The following is a 14,084-nucleotide window of genomic DNA, read 5'->3' on the forward strand; positions in this document are numbered from 1 at the left end:
ACAAGTCTCATCACACATTGTTCTGGCCAGAAAACACTCGGCTGCTGCTGTTTCTTTAGTACACTCTATGCTCGAGAAGATTCTTAATTCAGTTTTTAGTCAAGTGAAGCCCTGTCAAGAATCAAGACTTCTCTATGATGTTCATCAGTATTCTGCACATGGAATAAATATCACATCGTTGCCTTACTAGAGAAGGAAATAATTTGGCACAAATCTCATCCATCAAGAGATCTATTCTCCTAACACTTAGCAAAGCTTTAAGTGCATTTACTTGTCTTTCTAGTTCCATCACTCTACTACTAAGAGCTACAATTTCTTTTCAGCAGATCATTATATGCCATTGAAATGAATCAAACACTCTCTTTCCAAAAATAGACGGGTTGTTTGCTCTACAGATGTGGGATCTGTATGTACAAATTAAGATAATTTCCTTTAATTCATTTTTGGGGGGTGTTTGGGAATCTTTCTGCTGACTTTGCATGTTCCTACTTTCTAGCTTAAATAGTATTTCTGGGTTGGTTTTTTGCTGTTTTCTCCTGAATTCCCATGAGCAAGGCAATGATGGAATGGGCTTTTAGGAGGTGTAGTAGATAAGGCTGCATGTACAAGAGGTGCTAAGAGTGGTGTATAAACGTTGTTTTATGGGGCACTAAAAGAGTAAATTGTATTGGGGTCTGTGTAATCCAGAAACTACCAAACATTCCCGAGTGCCACCTGCTGGTTAATTCCCTGTTTACATACAAACACATACATGCCTTGTACTGCACTTTTTTGCTCTTTGAAGGCATCTCATAGGGGTTGGTGGTCTGAGCAGGTCACAGTCTAAAAGCTCAATTGCCACTAAATGGGGCCCTTCATAGTTCTCGTCTGTTTTAAAGCTCTGATCCCCGGGTCTGTAAGTAGCTAGTAATTCATGCTCAGCTTCAGAGAAATCACTGTGTTACCCAGAGACGTCTGCATTCTCTGGTGGTATGTTGGGCACCAACAAAGTCCATAAACCTCTATCACTAGAGTGTCCTAGAAAGGCACTTGTTGCATTTGTTGCAGTGTCCAAGGTCTCACCTTCCTGTGGTCTCACTGTGTTTGTATTCCACTCCTCCATCTGAGGAAACAGATGTTAGTGCCACACACTTGGCACTGGAGGATACATGCTGTACAGTCAAGCAAAACCTGAGACTGATGTGATTTCCTAATGGCCTTCATTTGGTGTTAGATCTCACTTCACTCTGCGTAAGCAATGGAGCAGAAAAAGAGGAGAGCATTAGCTGTGATGCTGCAATTGGAAGCACACACTCCACCGAGGCAGTGGAAAACGATCCTTAGCTATGATTTAAAGCTGTAGCATCTGGACATACATTTTTTTTTCCTGTTCCTATATTCATTTTAGCCAAATAATGTTGGGATGCTCTGGAAGCACCTCCCAGTAGTGAAGTGTCAAACACATCAAAATGACAGACGAGAGCAAAGCCTGTTGCAGTGTGAGTGCTGTGTGAATCCTGCACAAAGCATCGCGGTGGTGGGTGGAGGCAGTGAGCTGGCTCTTGCACACTTCCAATATACTGTGTTCTCTGTTTTATTAAAGGAAAGCGTGGACCTGGGAGAGATCATGTTTTCCCTGTGTTATTTGCCAACTGCAGGTCGCCTCACCTTAACAGTCATTAAATGCAGGAATCTCAAAGCTATGGATATCACTGGGTACTCAGGTAGGTGCTCGATGGCTGAGAAGGACCCTGTAGCATCCACACTTCTTCCTTCTCCCTCAAGGTAGCCTCAATGGATAGTGGGCACACGTCTCTTGATGCCAAGGCTGTATCATTGCACAAACACCCAACAAAGCTTTGTCCGTGCTTTAAGTATGAACAGAAGTTTAAAAGTAGAATTATCTTTAAATCCCATTCCCAAAGGCATGACTCCAGGAAAGGTGGTTATATGCAGGAATATACTATACAAGGAGACCACCAGCAGGTTTCCTGTCCCTGCTGAAGGGTTTGCAGGTTCAAAGCTCTGATCCATCTCTTGGGTTGGGCACTCCAGCTCTGTTGCAGCTACTGACCCTATCAGTTCTGTATGTGAGTAGGGAATTCTTCGTCAAATAACCCCTTTAGCCAGAATCAATCATTTCACCCCCAGATTAGGAAAGGATCATGGATAGATCCCATGTGAATATACCTTCCCCTGCACAGTGACCAGTACTCAAACATTAGGATCAAAGTCACCTGAAGACCGTCTGCATTCTCAGTTCCAAAGAGTCTGCTTGCAACTTCAGCATGCACAAATCCTGGATTTCAACATAAAAAAGCAATTTCTTTTCCAGAGATCACCATCACAGTATTTGAATTTAATTGATGACTTGTACAAAAAGCACTAACAATATGGTAAGAGACTTTTGCATTCGATGTTTCTACACAGTCAGAGCTTGATCCCATCTGAAATGTCTGAGAATTGAGACTTTAAATTCAGCCAGTTCAGTGTTTCTGCAAGAATACATTGCACGTTTACTGTTACTTGAAAATGCATTGAAATGGCCTGAGCAGCCCTTACAGCAAACAGGAGCTATTTGTAACTAACTTGAGGGCATTCTGCCATCATCAGCCAGTGGGAAGCACGTGAAGCAGAGCTGCTCTAATACCTTTTCTTTCTCTGCTCTTTGACATTGGGATAATGGGCTTTAAAATTCCCTTACTGCAACTCTGCTATACAATGTTAGCAATTGGATAGTTCTGGAAGGATCCCTGGAAAAGTTTAGATTGTCAAAATGCTGCACTATATTGTGCTCTCTTAGGCAAATTTAGACAAGTTCTGGTTTTGCTTAGTGAAAGCACTGGTTTGCTGTCTGTGGCCATGCAATTAAAGCAAGCTCGAATGCCTGAGTGCCCATTGTCATCTTCCGATGGATATTGGCTCCTGGTTTGAGATGGGGCCTCCTTACACTTGCAAACCCTTGTCACAGAAAAGCTGATGGAAGTGGCTCATTTGTCCTTCCAAGAAGCCTGCATGGCTGGTTCTCCAGGGCCTGGACCTCCCATCACCACTCACACCAGTACAAGAAATGGTGGATTCAGCTGGTACCCAGACATCCCTTCTTCTAAATGTACATTTGAGGGGTGCCTTTTGCTCATGGTGACTTACAGCCACCCTTTGATAATGCTGTTTTTATATGGTGATGGTTACAAAAGAAACCTCCATAAACAGAAGGCCTTTTCCCATCTCTTCCTCCCCAGATCCATATGTCAAAGTGTCTTTGCTCTGTGATGGGCGAAGACTGAAAAAGAAGAAAACTACCATAAAGAAAAACACACTTAATCCCACTTACAATGAAGCAATAATCTTTGACATTCCCCCAGAGAACATGGATCAAGTCAGTCTGCTCATCTCTGTCATGGATTACGATCGGTAGGTGGGAGGCTCTGGGGAGCTGGAGGGAAAAACATCCCATTGGATGCAGGTTTTGCTGTTCAATAGCCATTTTCCTTAGTATCAGGGCCTTGACTGCACAGCTCTGCGGCATCAATCTGTCTCTAGTGATTTATTGTTAAAGTGTCATTGATATTTATGGTGATGGAGAATTACCTGCTAGAATAGTAACTCTGGTAAAGCTGGTCCTTTGCTTTATGGCATTTTCTTGAGTGAGTGCTGTGTTCCCCTTCACTATTTGCTTGTCCTGTAAACCATCATCCCACACTGACAGCAGCAGGATCTGACCATCACCATGCAGGTCCAACAGCCTGTCTTCACTGCACCATGTCTTGTGGCCCTCCAGCAACATGGGGTCAGCAGTCTCAGCTGGGGTACAGGCAATCTGGATGATAATCTTGTTGTTTTTCTATTGCTCCTCAGAGTGGGTCACAACGAGATCATTGGGGTTTGCCGTGTGGGGGTCAACGCCGAAGGGCTGGGCAGAGACCACTGGAATGAGATGCTGGCGTACCCACGCAAGCCCATCGCACACTGGCATTCATTAGTGGAGGTGAAGAAGTCTTTCAAAGAGGTGTGTGGAGTTATTCTTTCCTTTTAACGCATTAGCTGTGCATGAATGAGCTGGTGCGAGGCTCTCTGAGAGCTCCTGCTCTCATTTGGGATTTCCTGACAAGAGCTGAGGGAATTTTCTCACCAGAAATGAACTCTAGGAAACATTTCTGTATTGTCTGGAAATAGCTCCTCAAGCCTGCAGGAAGGAAAGGGGCTGTGCTCACAGACGTGCCTGTTACTGTGGTGGCTTTTTCTTTCTTTCTTTCTTTACTTTTTGTTCCTAAATTAGGGATTGGGAGCAGCAAGGAAGGAGAATGCTCTTTGATTGCGGCACCAACTGCCCAGGGGTATCGCCCCGTTGAACTTTCCATTTCCTCATCCTAAAAGATTTTGCTGTTGACTCATCTCCAAGCCTTTGAGGGAGAATAAATAGAACAAATGTAATTGCTTTAAGCATCTCCAGAGAAAGAGATTTACTTAATGCAGCCCCAGATGACAAAATAGGGCTGAAATGCCTGGGTATCATTCTGACCATCTCTAGCATTTTCTTCCTCCTTGCGCTCCATTTTCTCACATTCCTATAGAGCTCTTTGGAGTTTTGCCCGATTTAGGTCATTAATTCTGAAGGAGAGAGATGTGGGAACAGGCACACACACCATTGACACTTCCGGTACAAAAGGAAAGGCAGCATTTGTGGCCAGTGATAGTACAATAAAGGCAATAAAACCTCTCACTGTATCTTGGGCTAAGGAGACCTTTTCCCTCAAAGCCACAGACTAAGTACAAACCAAAAAGCATCTTTTTTCCCCCTTGAAGCTCAGCTGCTGAGCTCCACTGGAAGGCAGATGCACAGCTTGGTTATTCTCCAGTGGTCTGACTTAGTATGCATCAAACCCTATGTTTCTTTGAGGTCAGCTCTTTCCTCTGACACTAATGTAGTCTGTGCTCAGCGCGCTCTATCCCAGCTCACGCTCATCAGGCTGCTCGCTGGAATCCCAACGTGTCCATCCCAGAGCTCTGCTGCTTCTGTGGGTTTCTGTCTTTCTTTCTCCAAGCATCCATAAGCAGCAGCCGTGCGAGGTGAGGCCGGCAGCCTGCGCAGGGCTCTGCACTGGTTCTCATTGCTGCTGCGTCCCTTGCTGGGCATCTCTCTATTACAGATGAAACAGGGCCCTGTCCAGAGCCAGGATTTCTCAGAGGAACATCCTCACTTCCTGGAGCCAGGTTGATTACACCCAGTGGGAAAACCTGGCAATTCATGTTTCAGTTTAAGCCACAGTGGAAATACAGGTATCAGTTAATGGGAGTCTGAAAACTCACACTCACTTGTATGAGGAGTTTCCCGATCCCATTTTGCACCGCTGTAAATCAGGAGTCACCACCCAGGCCAGTGGTGCAGAACTGGTGTAAATCCAACCAGAATTATACCAATGTGCACTAATGGTTACATTGGCTTTGGGTGCTGAGCAGCACCAGGCTGTCACTGGGCTTTCCATGCTAACACACTGGCATCACACACATGAGCCATGGATGTTTGGGCAGGCAGCGTATGCCATCGCACGCCACCACGGAGAGCTGAGTGATCTGTCATCAGGTCTATTAGCTCAATGTCTGATCATCTGCAGCACCTCACAGCACGGTACCAGCTGCCACATCTGACCCAGAGGCAGGAGCTCCTTCTCCAGCCTGTAGTTGATATGACTTTACCACACTGTTTTTCAGCTGCAGGTGGGAGGTGGAAAGAAAAATTCCTGTGAAGTTTTTGATAATCAATGGGGGAAAAAAAGACATAATTATTGTGACAAAACTCAGAGGAACCAAGGGAGGCATTTCAGATGAGTCACCTGCTCAAGTATACTTTGAAAACCTCTGTTGAGCTCCCAAGATTTTGGAAGAACAACCTGAATGAATCACATCACCCCCCCGTGCATAGGTCAGGAGCTCTGCTCAAAAGGAAAGGAACAAAGCCTCTGATCATCTCTTCTGGTATTTCTGCCATAAGCTGTTGCACGGAGCCAGCCAGCAAATGGTCCCTCTAGTTATTTGCCCTTTTAAGTTTTACCACTGCTGTCTGCAGGTCCCTTAAAGAATAACAAACCAACCAGATGGAAAAGGACAGAAATTCATGGGAAATGGTATCTGTTGGTTCTGAATAATCGCATCGTCTTCTCCACGTGTGTGTGTGCATTTTCTAGAAGCAGTTTGGGTTTTGGGTCCTATACCATCAGGTCGGGGTCCCCACGCAGCGCGAGGCTGGCGGTGGGATGCAGGGTCACACTCCATCGGTCCCAGCCCTGCGGGCTGCCAGCTCCTCACTTCATCTGCACTTGGATGCGGATGCTGAGGGAGAAGCTGCTGACCCTCGGTCCCTTTTCCACCCTCATTTCTTCATGGGGGGGAGCTCAGGCTGTGCTGGAATCCTGAGCAGTCACCTTCATCTTCGTCTTCAGAAGCATTTGCAGCCGGGCAGCAGCAAATGGAGTGTTTGCTCTCTAGCTGATCCTCATGACTGCCTCTCTTTGCCAGAGCGATTGCTGATGGCCTCTGCTGTACATCAGTGTCTTTCCTGATTGAGTGCTTGATCTTACACGGACAGCAGGAAAGCTGGGATTGAATTGTCTTTTTGAGTGCATAAATTGAGGAGCGGGTGTCTGGAGCTGTTAACCCAGGAACACAGAGCTGCTCAGTGCTGCTCCATGGTTAGATGTCCTGGTCCCCTCCCCACACAGCTTGGAACTGCAGATGGGTGAGGAAGGCATCCTGCGCCGCATAGGAAGGCGCTTCTCCCCCTAGGAAGGGACCTTAAAGCTCCTCCAGCTCCAGCCCCCTGCCACAGGCAGGGACACCTTCCACTAGAGCAGGTTGCTCCAAGCCCCTGTGTCCAACCTGGCCTTGAACACTCCCAGGGATGGGGCAGCCACAGTCCCAGGTTCTGGTGACGTTCCCGGGAAAGCTGTCACTCAGGGGTGTGTTTCACCAGGACCATGGACTGGCCCCAGCCCCCAGTTCCCGCCACAGCAGTTTGGGATGGACGGATGGACACTGGTGCCCTTGGGGCTGTGCTCCCTGGGCCAAGCCTCCTCCTGTGCTGTGGGCATGGTTCCTTGACTGACCAACATGAGAACCTGGGAGCATTGGACCTGTTCCACTGGCCGCAGTGCTAATACATCCCCAACCCCTCATTCCTGGTCAGCAGCATGACTTGGGCCCTTCCTCCATGAGCCAGAGTTGCTCTTTCTTCTCTTTCACTGCTGGAGCCTTCAGGGAAACTTGCTTCTGTTACATTCCGTGTCTTTGGTTGCTCCATATTTATCAACAGTGAGTAACCAAACATAATGACTGTACTTCTCTAATGACCATCATCATTAAAGAGAGAACATGTGCAAATGAATCATTAATTACGGGCTTCTAAGAACTGTCCTCACGCAGCCATTTAGAAGGAGCATTTGTGAGCAGAAAACGAGAATCCCACTTGCTGATGCATTTTTCAGTTATCCTCACAATACACTCTTGTCCTCAGAACAAACCTGTTCCCATTCTTCAGCCCCAAGGTCCCACTGTGACCTCCCCAATGTACTTCAACCATCCCACCCAGTGCCATTTCCTCTGCAGTTCTCAGAGCATCCATTAGGCAGGTTAAAAGTGATGTGTCTATAAAAAGCAATAGAAAATTACAGCATGCCTTGAAGGGGACCTCTGGAACTTGGAAATGTCTCTGTTGTCTCTGAAAGACAAACTCTGGCCTCATAGAGCAGCAGCATCAGTGAAATGCAAAATGGGTCTTTCATGTTGCCAAGCGCCTCTGACATTCAGCATAGGAGCACTTAGTTGTTCGAAACATCGCTCCAGATAAAACCTGCTGCTGAGAGCGAAATCATGCCTATAATGAAGAACAACCATTTATCTTTAAAACTATGCAAATCCAGCCTCCTCCAGACTTCTGGGCGTGTTTGACTTTCATTGAACTGCTCTGAGTTTCTGACTGTCAAATTACACAATGAATGGGTCACCTTTCCTAATCAAAAGAAGGAAACCCATCCCTGGGTTCCTCAGGCACACGGGTCACTTGAATCTCCTCTTGGAAGAGTTTCCATCCCATTTTTGGATGATCAAACGCTGTCGCTGTAACCAGAGCTAGAACAATACAAAGAGTGTGCTGAGGCCTCTGCCAAAAGCCATTTTTGATGGTACTTTCTGCTTCTCTGCTGTTGTATTGGTAATTCTCAGGGGGAGATTTTATCCCTATTATCAATTCCTCAGGGATTTTAGCAAACACATTTGACATGAGAAACAGAAGGAACTGGTTTCTTACCTGAAGGCAGCCTGTTGGGAAGGACAAGCTTTCCGGCTCCTTCAGTCATTCATTTCTGCTCAGCCCCAATGAAATACAGCGCGTGTAAATGCAGACCTGCACCATGAGTCAGTTTACACTGACTGTCTCATAGGAGAAGAAAACTGGCTCAATTCTTGCCCCTATCTCTAGCCATCAAAATGCACATTTATAAAGTGAATGCTAAGAGCTAGGCTCTGCCAGCTGGCTCCAAAGGAACAGGACCGTGCGCTGTGTGCTGCATGGGCAGAGCTGACCCAGAGAGGGCCAGCTTTACTGAATGACTTTTCAGCCACGGAAGTGAAATCCATACATGCCAGAGCATTAATATGAACCAAAGAGTTTCTGCTTATGTAGGAGAGGAGGGAATTGATCCGTGGGGAGAGCAGAGCAGCGGAAGCGCTGTGCCTCCTGTTAGCTCTGGGAGATGTCTCTCGTTTGTCATTTGAATGCAATAAAACAAGATGGTGAGATGGGCAAGTACTCAAAAGCTTGAGGAGCAATGGCTTTGGATTATTATAACAGCCCCCGAGGCGGATCACTAATAATGTATGATCCATAAGTACGGTAAGAAAAATATTTGCTGCATCCACTGACACTGATGTGATTTTCACTTTGGGAAGTGCCTCTGGCCCTGTGGACACAGAGGCTTCTGCAGAGGAAAATTACCAGCCTGGAGAGACTCCAGTTATTTCACAATGAGGCAGGATTTCTAAACCAAAAAGCACTATACCAGGAAGCAGCAGAAAGCTGAACCGAGAGCAAGCTCTGCCTTCAGAGCACACACTGATACTGTTTGTTTTGCCTCTTCTGTGAGCAGTCCTCCCGCCTGTGCATTGATTTACAAAGCAATAAAGTCAATTGTTCACTCATTCTTCCTGAGTGGGTAAAAGCAGGCGTTCAATAAATTGAAAGATGCTGTAGAGATGAGAATCTGCAGCAGATGAGACAGGGAGCGTGGGAAAGGGATGTGAAGCATTTCAAATCACAGAATCACAGACTGCTTTGGGTTGGAAAGGACCTTAGGATCATCCAGTTCTAACTCCCTGCCATGGGCAGGGACACCTCACACTAAACCATGTCACCCAATCCCCGTCCAACCTGGCCTTGAGCACTGCCAGGGATGGGGCATTCACCACTTCTCTGTGATCATCATCTCTCCTGTTTGCTCAGACTTTGCTCTCTCTTTGTCTCCCCCGCAGTGGCACGGCCGGGCAGCGAGCATTGACAGCCAGGGCTCCTGTCCCTCTCCCAGACCACCACCCACTCCGTGACCCAGAGCTCGGCGAGGGACGTGGGACTAAACCAAGTTACTTTTGCGCTTGGCCTATGGTCTCAGTAGCTTCTTGCTGAGGGGCAGCGGCAGCAGTGAGACTTTCCAGTCTAGTTGTTGTTGCGTAAGTAAAGGCAGAAACCTGTTTTGTGGTCACATGTGTCTTTGTCTTAATATGTCTCCCAAGGTGATGTTTTTTTTTTTGTGGCTTTCACTGTATGGATGTTTCCGGAGGAGGAAGGACTGAGACATGAGCTGGAGGTTTGCTGTGTACAACATGTAAAATAGTGTGTAGTGTGTCTGGAGGCTGGAAAGGTGCAAAGATGCTTGGAGGGAGCAGGGGTGGCCTGGGGAGGGGACATCCTGACCGGCCCTGCTGCACTGTCTGTGCCTGCTGGGAAGAGCTGCAGTGGAAGATGTGAGAGACTCTTGTGGTCAGCCCAAACCCAGCAGCGTGTTCCCGGGTTTCCTGTTGCTATAGAGGTGTTGATGAGCTGTTAAAGTTTGTGCAGTGTGTATCCCAAATCCCTTTATCCATAGAGAAAAAAATGCTGTTGATTCCTCAGGGAGGAAAACCTGGTTTCTTTCTGCTGTATTTGAAGTCTCCTTAGAGCTACTTGCATGAAGAGTTTCTTAAGACCCCCTCATAGCTGCTGCTCATTGCCCTGTACATCACCACGTTACCTGGAGTGGAGAGAACTGCGTTGCCACTAGTGAGGTTCAGACATAAAGGGGGAAAGATGTCACAGAAATAGGTGACATCCTCACATGATCTTTCTTTATTTCTTATCGCATCCTGATAATAGAGGATGAACAAGAGGGTGAAGGGAAATACAGAATTCGCAATCAATGCTAAAGAAAGCCTCTGAACTTTTGTTTTAAACAATCAGCACTTCCTTAATGAAAAATGTTTCTAAGGCCCAAACCCTGGAGGAAGAGCAAATTTTGGGAAGAAGGAAACTTTGATGGTTGTTTGGCTGCAGAAGCCACAAATGCAGTTCTAACAAACACCCCAAGTACCAGTTTGCAAATGCAGCTGAATCAGCTGCTGTTATCAGACAGTTGTGGGGTTTGGACACCTTCTCATGGTGGATTTTTCCCTGCGTTACGAAGTACATCAGTGCTCTTTGTTCCACTGTCATTAAATCAAGTAAATGCAACTTGGTTTCAAGTTCAAACTAAACTCCCTAGCAAGGCAAGCACTTCTCCTCATAACAGGTTAGCAGAACTGCATCCATCAGCCACCGTCTTCAGGTCAGCTTCAGTTCCCATTTTCCTACACATCACTGAACATCATGACTGGCAGGGGAGGGTCTTTGTTTGCACTGTTTTTCTGGGTAAGAGGAATCCTTTGTTGGATGAAGGACAAACACATACTTCCGCATCACACCTTATGTCTTAATTCTTCCTGTGCCACATGCTAGAGAAGCAGAAACTCAATAAAATGATTTTATTTGTAAGTCTTGCCTTGTCTGGTGAAATGCTTCCTCTTGTGAAAGCAAGAATTGTGTGAGATGTGATTTGAGGTGGGGGCAGCAATCACAGCGGATGCTATAAAGTGTGATAATAACAGAGCCTGATGTGATGTGAAGCACTGCAAGGGCAGACTGCGTGCCTGGGAGCTGAGACTCCTTAGGCCATAAAGCCTGGAGTTCTTGGTTGTCCTGAGACAGTCAATGCACATCCCTTGGGGAACTGCTCACAAGAATCATGGAATCCCAGCCTGGTTTGTGGACCTTAAAGCTCCTCCAGTTCCAACCCCCTGCCACGGGCAGGGACACCTTCCACTAGAGCAGGTTGCTCCAAGCCCCTGTGTCCAACCTGGCCTTGAACACTGCCAGGGATGGGGCAGCCACAGCTTCTCTGGGCACCCTGTGCCAGCACCCCAGCACCCTCACAGGGAAGAGCTTCTGCCTTAGATCTAACCTGAAGAAATGCATTTCCAGCAGTTCCTTGAAAGGAAAAGCTGGTGGAACTGCACCGAGTTCCAGCACAAAGAGTTCTGGAGGCTTCTACCCAGGGACACGTCTGAGGATGCCCCTTCTCAAGACCACCCATCATTTCAGGGAATGTTCCAGGTCTCCTGATAGGAAAGAGTTTCTGGCCATACAGAATAATTAACTTCCAGCGGTGAATGGTTCAAAACCTGACCACGGGCCCCTGAACCTTGGCCTAAGCTTGGTTAGTGCCATGAACTGGATGTGCCTCTCGCAGGTTTGCAGATCAAAGCACCTGTAAGCAAGGTGCACCCAGAAGAAGCCACAGCAATCCCTCTGGATGCAAGGATGGCACTTGACAAACATTAACTGCACTCACCCACTCAAATCCTTTTCTTCTTTAATCCTGGCTCTTGGGTTCTGGAGTTCTCTGTGTAAGCTCTGTCTTTTACCCATTCTTCTTGTTACCTGGGATTTAGTCAAAACATATGTGGGGTTTGACACAAAGCTTCTATTTTTAATGCTTGCTCCACACAGAAAATCAATTTCCCCTCAATGCTGGCTGTCACTTGCATTGCTGGAAAACTGGATCTCACGTTAGTGATGAACACCCACGTCTTCATGGCTCAGCCCCCCCCACTTGTATTTGAAATGCTGAGATGTTGCCACATCCCTTGGGAAGGGACTAATCAAACCATTGTATGTTTGTCATCGCCACTCAAGCAGATTGGTCACACTCATGGAGATGAGACACTGTACAAGTGTGAACATTCGCCTTTCATCTAGAGGGATTAGAACTCCAAAAAGGAGCTGAGCCCAGCACAAGTGCCATTCTGGGATTAGTGAAGCTGCTTTCTTGCTCTTCACTTTCCGTCCTACTCTTAACTGTGTAATCGTTACTCACAGAGTAGTTTAGGGCCTGTGTGCTGTGCCGGGCTGTGTGCTGTGTGCTGGCAGTGTGCTGAGAGTGGTACCAAGGCAGCTCCTGATGCACGGCTGCTGAGCCCACAGGCCAGGGCAGGAGATGCTCACAAACCAAGTACTGGCTACTGGACACTCTGCAAAGGCTGCAAACAGTCTCTTTTCTTTTGAGCCCTGCCAGCAAAGGGAACACCCACGAGCACCCCCAGCCCTTCCTTTTTATCGCCTTCCTTTATAGCTTTAGTCTCACAGTGTCCAGCAATGAGCAACTGCAGGAAGAGCAAGAGACAGTCAAGGCAGGGCTGCCACTGAAGGGCTGCTAACTTAGTGATGGGGACACAGGGAGAACCCGGGGACATGGGTCCATTGCACTGCTCATTACGAGGGCTCTGCAGGGTCTCAGCCAAGTGCCCTTCTACTGACTTGAAACCAAAATAACTTGGTATATGAGAAGAAAGTGGAAAACACCCCATGGAAAGTGAGTTACGGCCACGGTGAAGCTCCGCTCTTGGTGCTGTGAAGGAAGCTGGGATGGGGAAGGAGTTTCTGGGCACGTGGGCAGCTCAAGCTGAGCTGTGCCCACCATGGGCAGGAGCAGCTCCGTGTGCTTTGTTTTCTGCTTTATTCTCTTTCTTTCAAACCCTTTTGTTTGCACATAATTCCTGAGTAGCCTATAAAGGGTATGTAATCACATCCACTCAGTCCGTACAAGCACCAACCCTGCTTCAGTCTTTAGTCCAAGTAACTTCAGTCCAGATACTTTTGTCTTCACTCAGGGAGGTAATAAATTAGACAGCAAATTATAGCTCATCCGAGAAGAGCCCAGCCCCGCTCCTTGAGATGCTTATCTCTGCTCTCCATTTGTTCCTCATTGGTTCTTGTCTTGTTATTTGCCCTATTCATCACCTCTCCAATGGAGCAGTCCCAGACTCAGGCTCATTTTGCTAGAGGTTTTCTCCTCCGGGGCCCTGACCATTCTTTCTGCCATTAAGATTATATGTATCAGTAATGCTGTGCACTCATTTAAATGCTGGGTTAGGGATCTAATTCCTAGTTATAAAGCATCGAGCAAGGATGACCTCCTCTTACAAACCTCTGCAGTGGCAATGCTGTTTGAATGGTCAAGAAATGCTTTTTTCCCCTGGACTTTTCTCAAAGATAAGTTGTAATTATACTTTACAGCTTCATATACATATATATATAAAATTTCAAAGCAGTGTGTTAGTCATGCAAATGTAATCCTGTATCTCATGTTCCCGTGCCATTTGTAATTGAACCCATGGAATTTAAAGCACATCTATTTAAAAAATCCAGTGTAGGCTTCTATTAAAAAGGCAGTTCATTAAAGCTAATAAAGAACCTTGGAACAGGTCAAGGCAAATCCAGAGCATCTTCTGTTGCCGTGGGAACAGCCACCACCAAAGCCAAGTGCAGACGTTTTAACCTGCAGCATCGGAAAGAGCAGGCAGAAACAGGAGAGGAGCCCAAAGCCACCCCAAACCCGGAGCAGCCTCTTCCCACCTGCGGTGCCAGCCATGCCGAGGTCCCTGTGGTTCCTCAGAGCTGGAGGAGCCATCAGGAGCAGTGCTGGAGGCGCTGCCAGACCCCGGGTAGGAGAGGAAATGTCCCATAGCAAAGCAGTGTCTGAGAAACG

The 14,084-nt window shown here is 47.0% G+C and overlaps 1 protein-coding gene across 1 annotated transcript in view; it reads left to right on the forward strand.

Moving 5' to 3' along the window:
- Positions 1-9,728, forward strand: part of SYT6 (synaptotagmin 6) — a 35,016-nt gene extending 25,288 nt beyond the window's left edge. The window contains exons 4-7 of the mRNA XM_030473349.2: positions 1,583-1,703; positions 3,222-3,393; positions 3,838-3,988; positions 9,502-9,728. Coding sequence (XP_030329209.1) covers positions 1,583-1,703; positions 3,222-3,393; positions 3,838-3,988; positions 9,502-9,573 — 516 coding nt within the window. The 3' untranslated portion in view covers positions 9,574-9,728. The remainder of the gene's footprint in view (positions 1-1,582; positions 1,704-3,221; positions 3,394-3,837; positions 3,989-9,501) is intronic.
- The last annotated feature ends 4,356 nt before the right edge of the window (positions 9,729-14,084 follow it).

This window comes from Strigops habroptila, chromosome 18, assembly GCF_004027225.2.
Source record: "Strigops habroptila isolate Jane chromosome 18, bStrHab1.2.pri, whole genome shotgun sequence".
NCBI lineage: Eukaryota > Metazoa > Chordata > Aves > Psittaciformes > Psittacidae > Strigops > Strigops habroptila.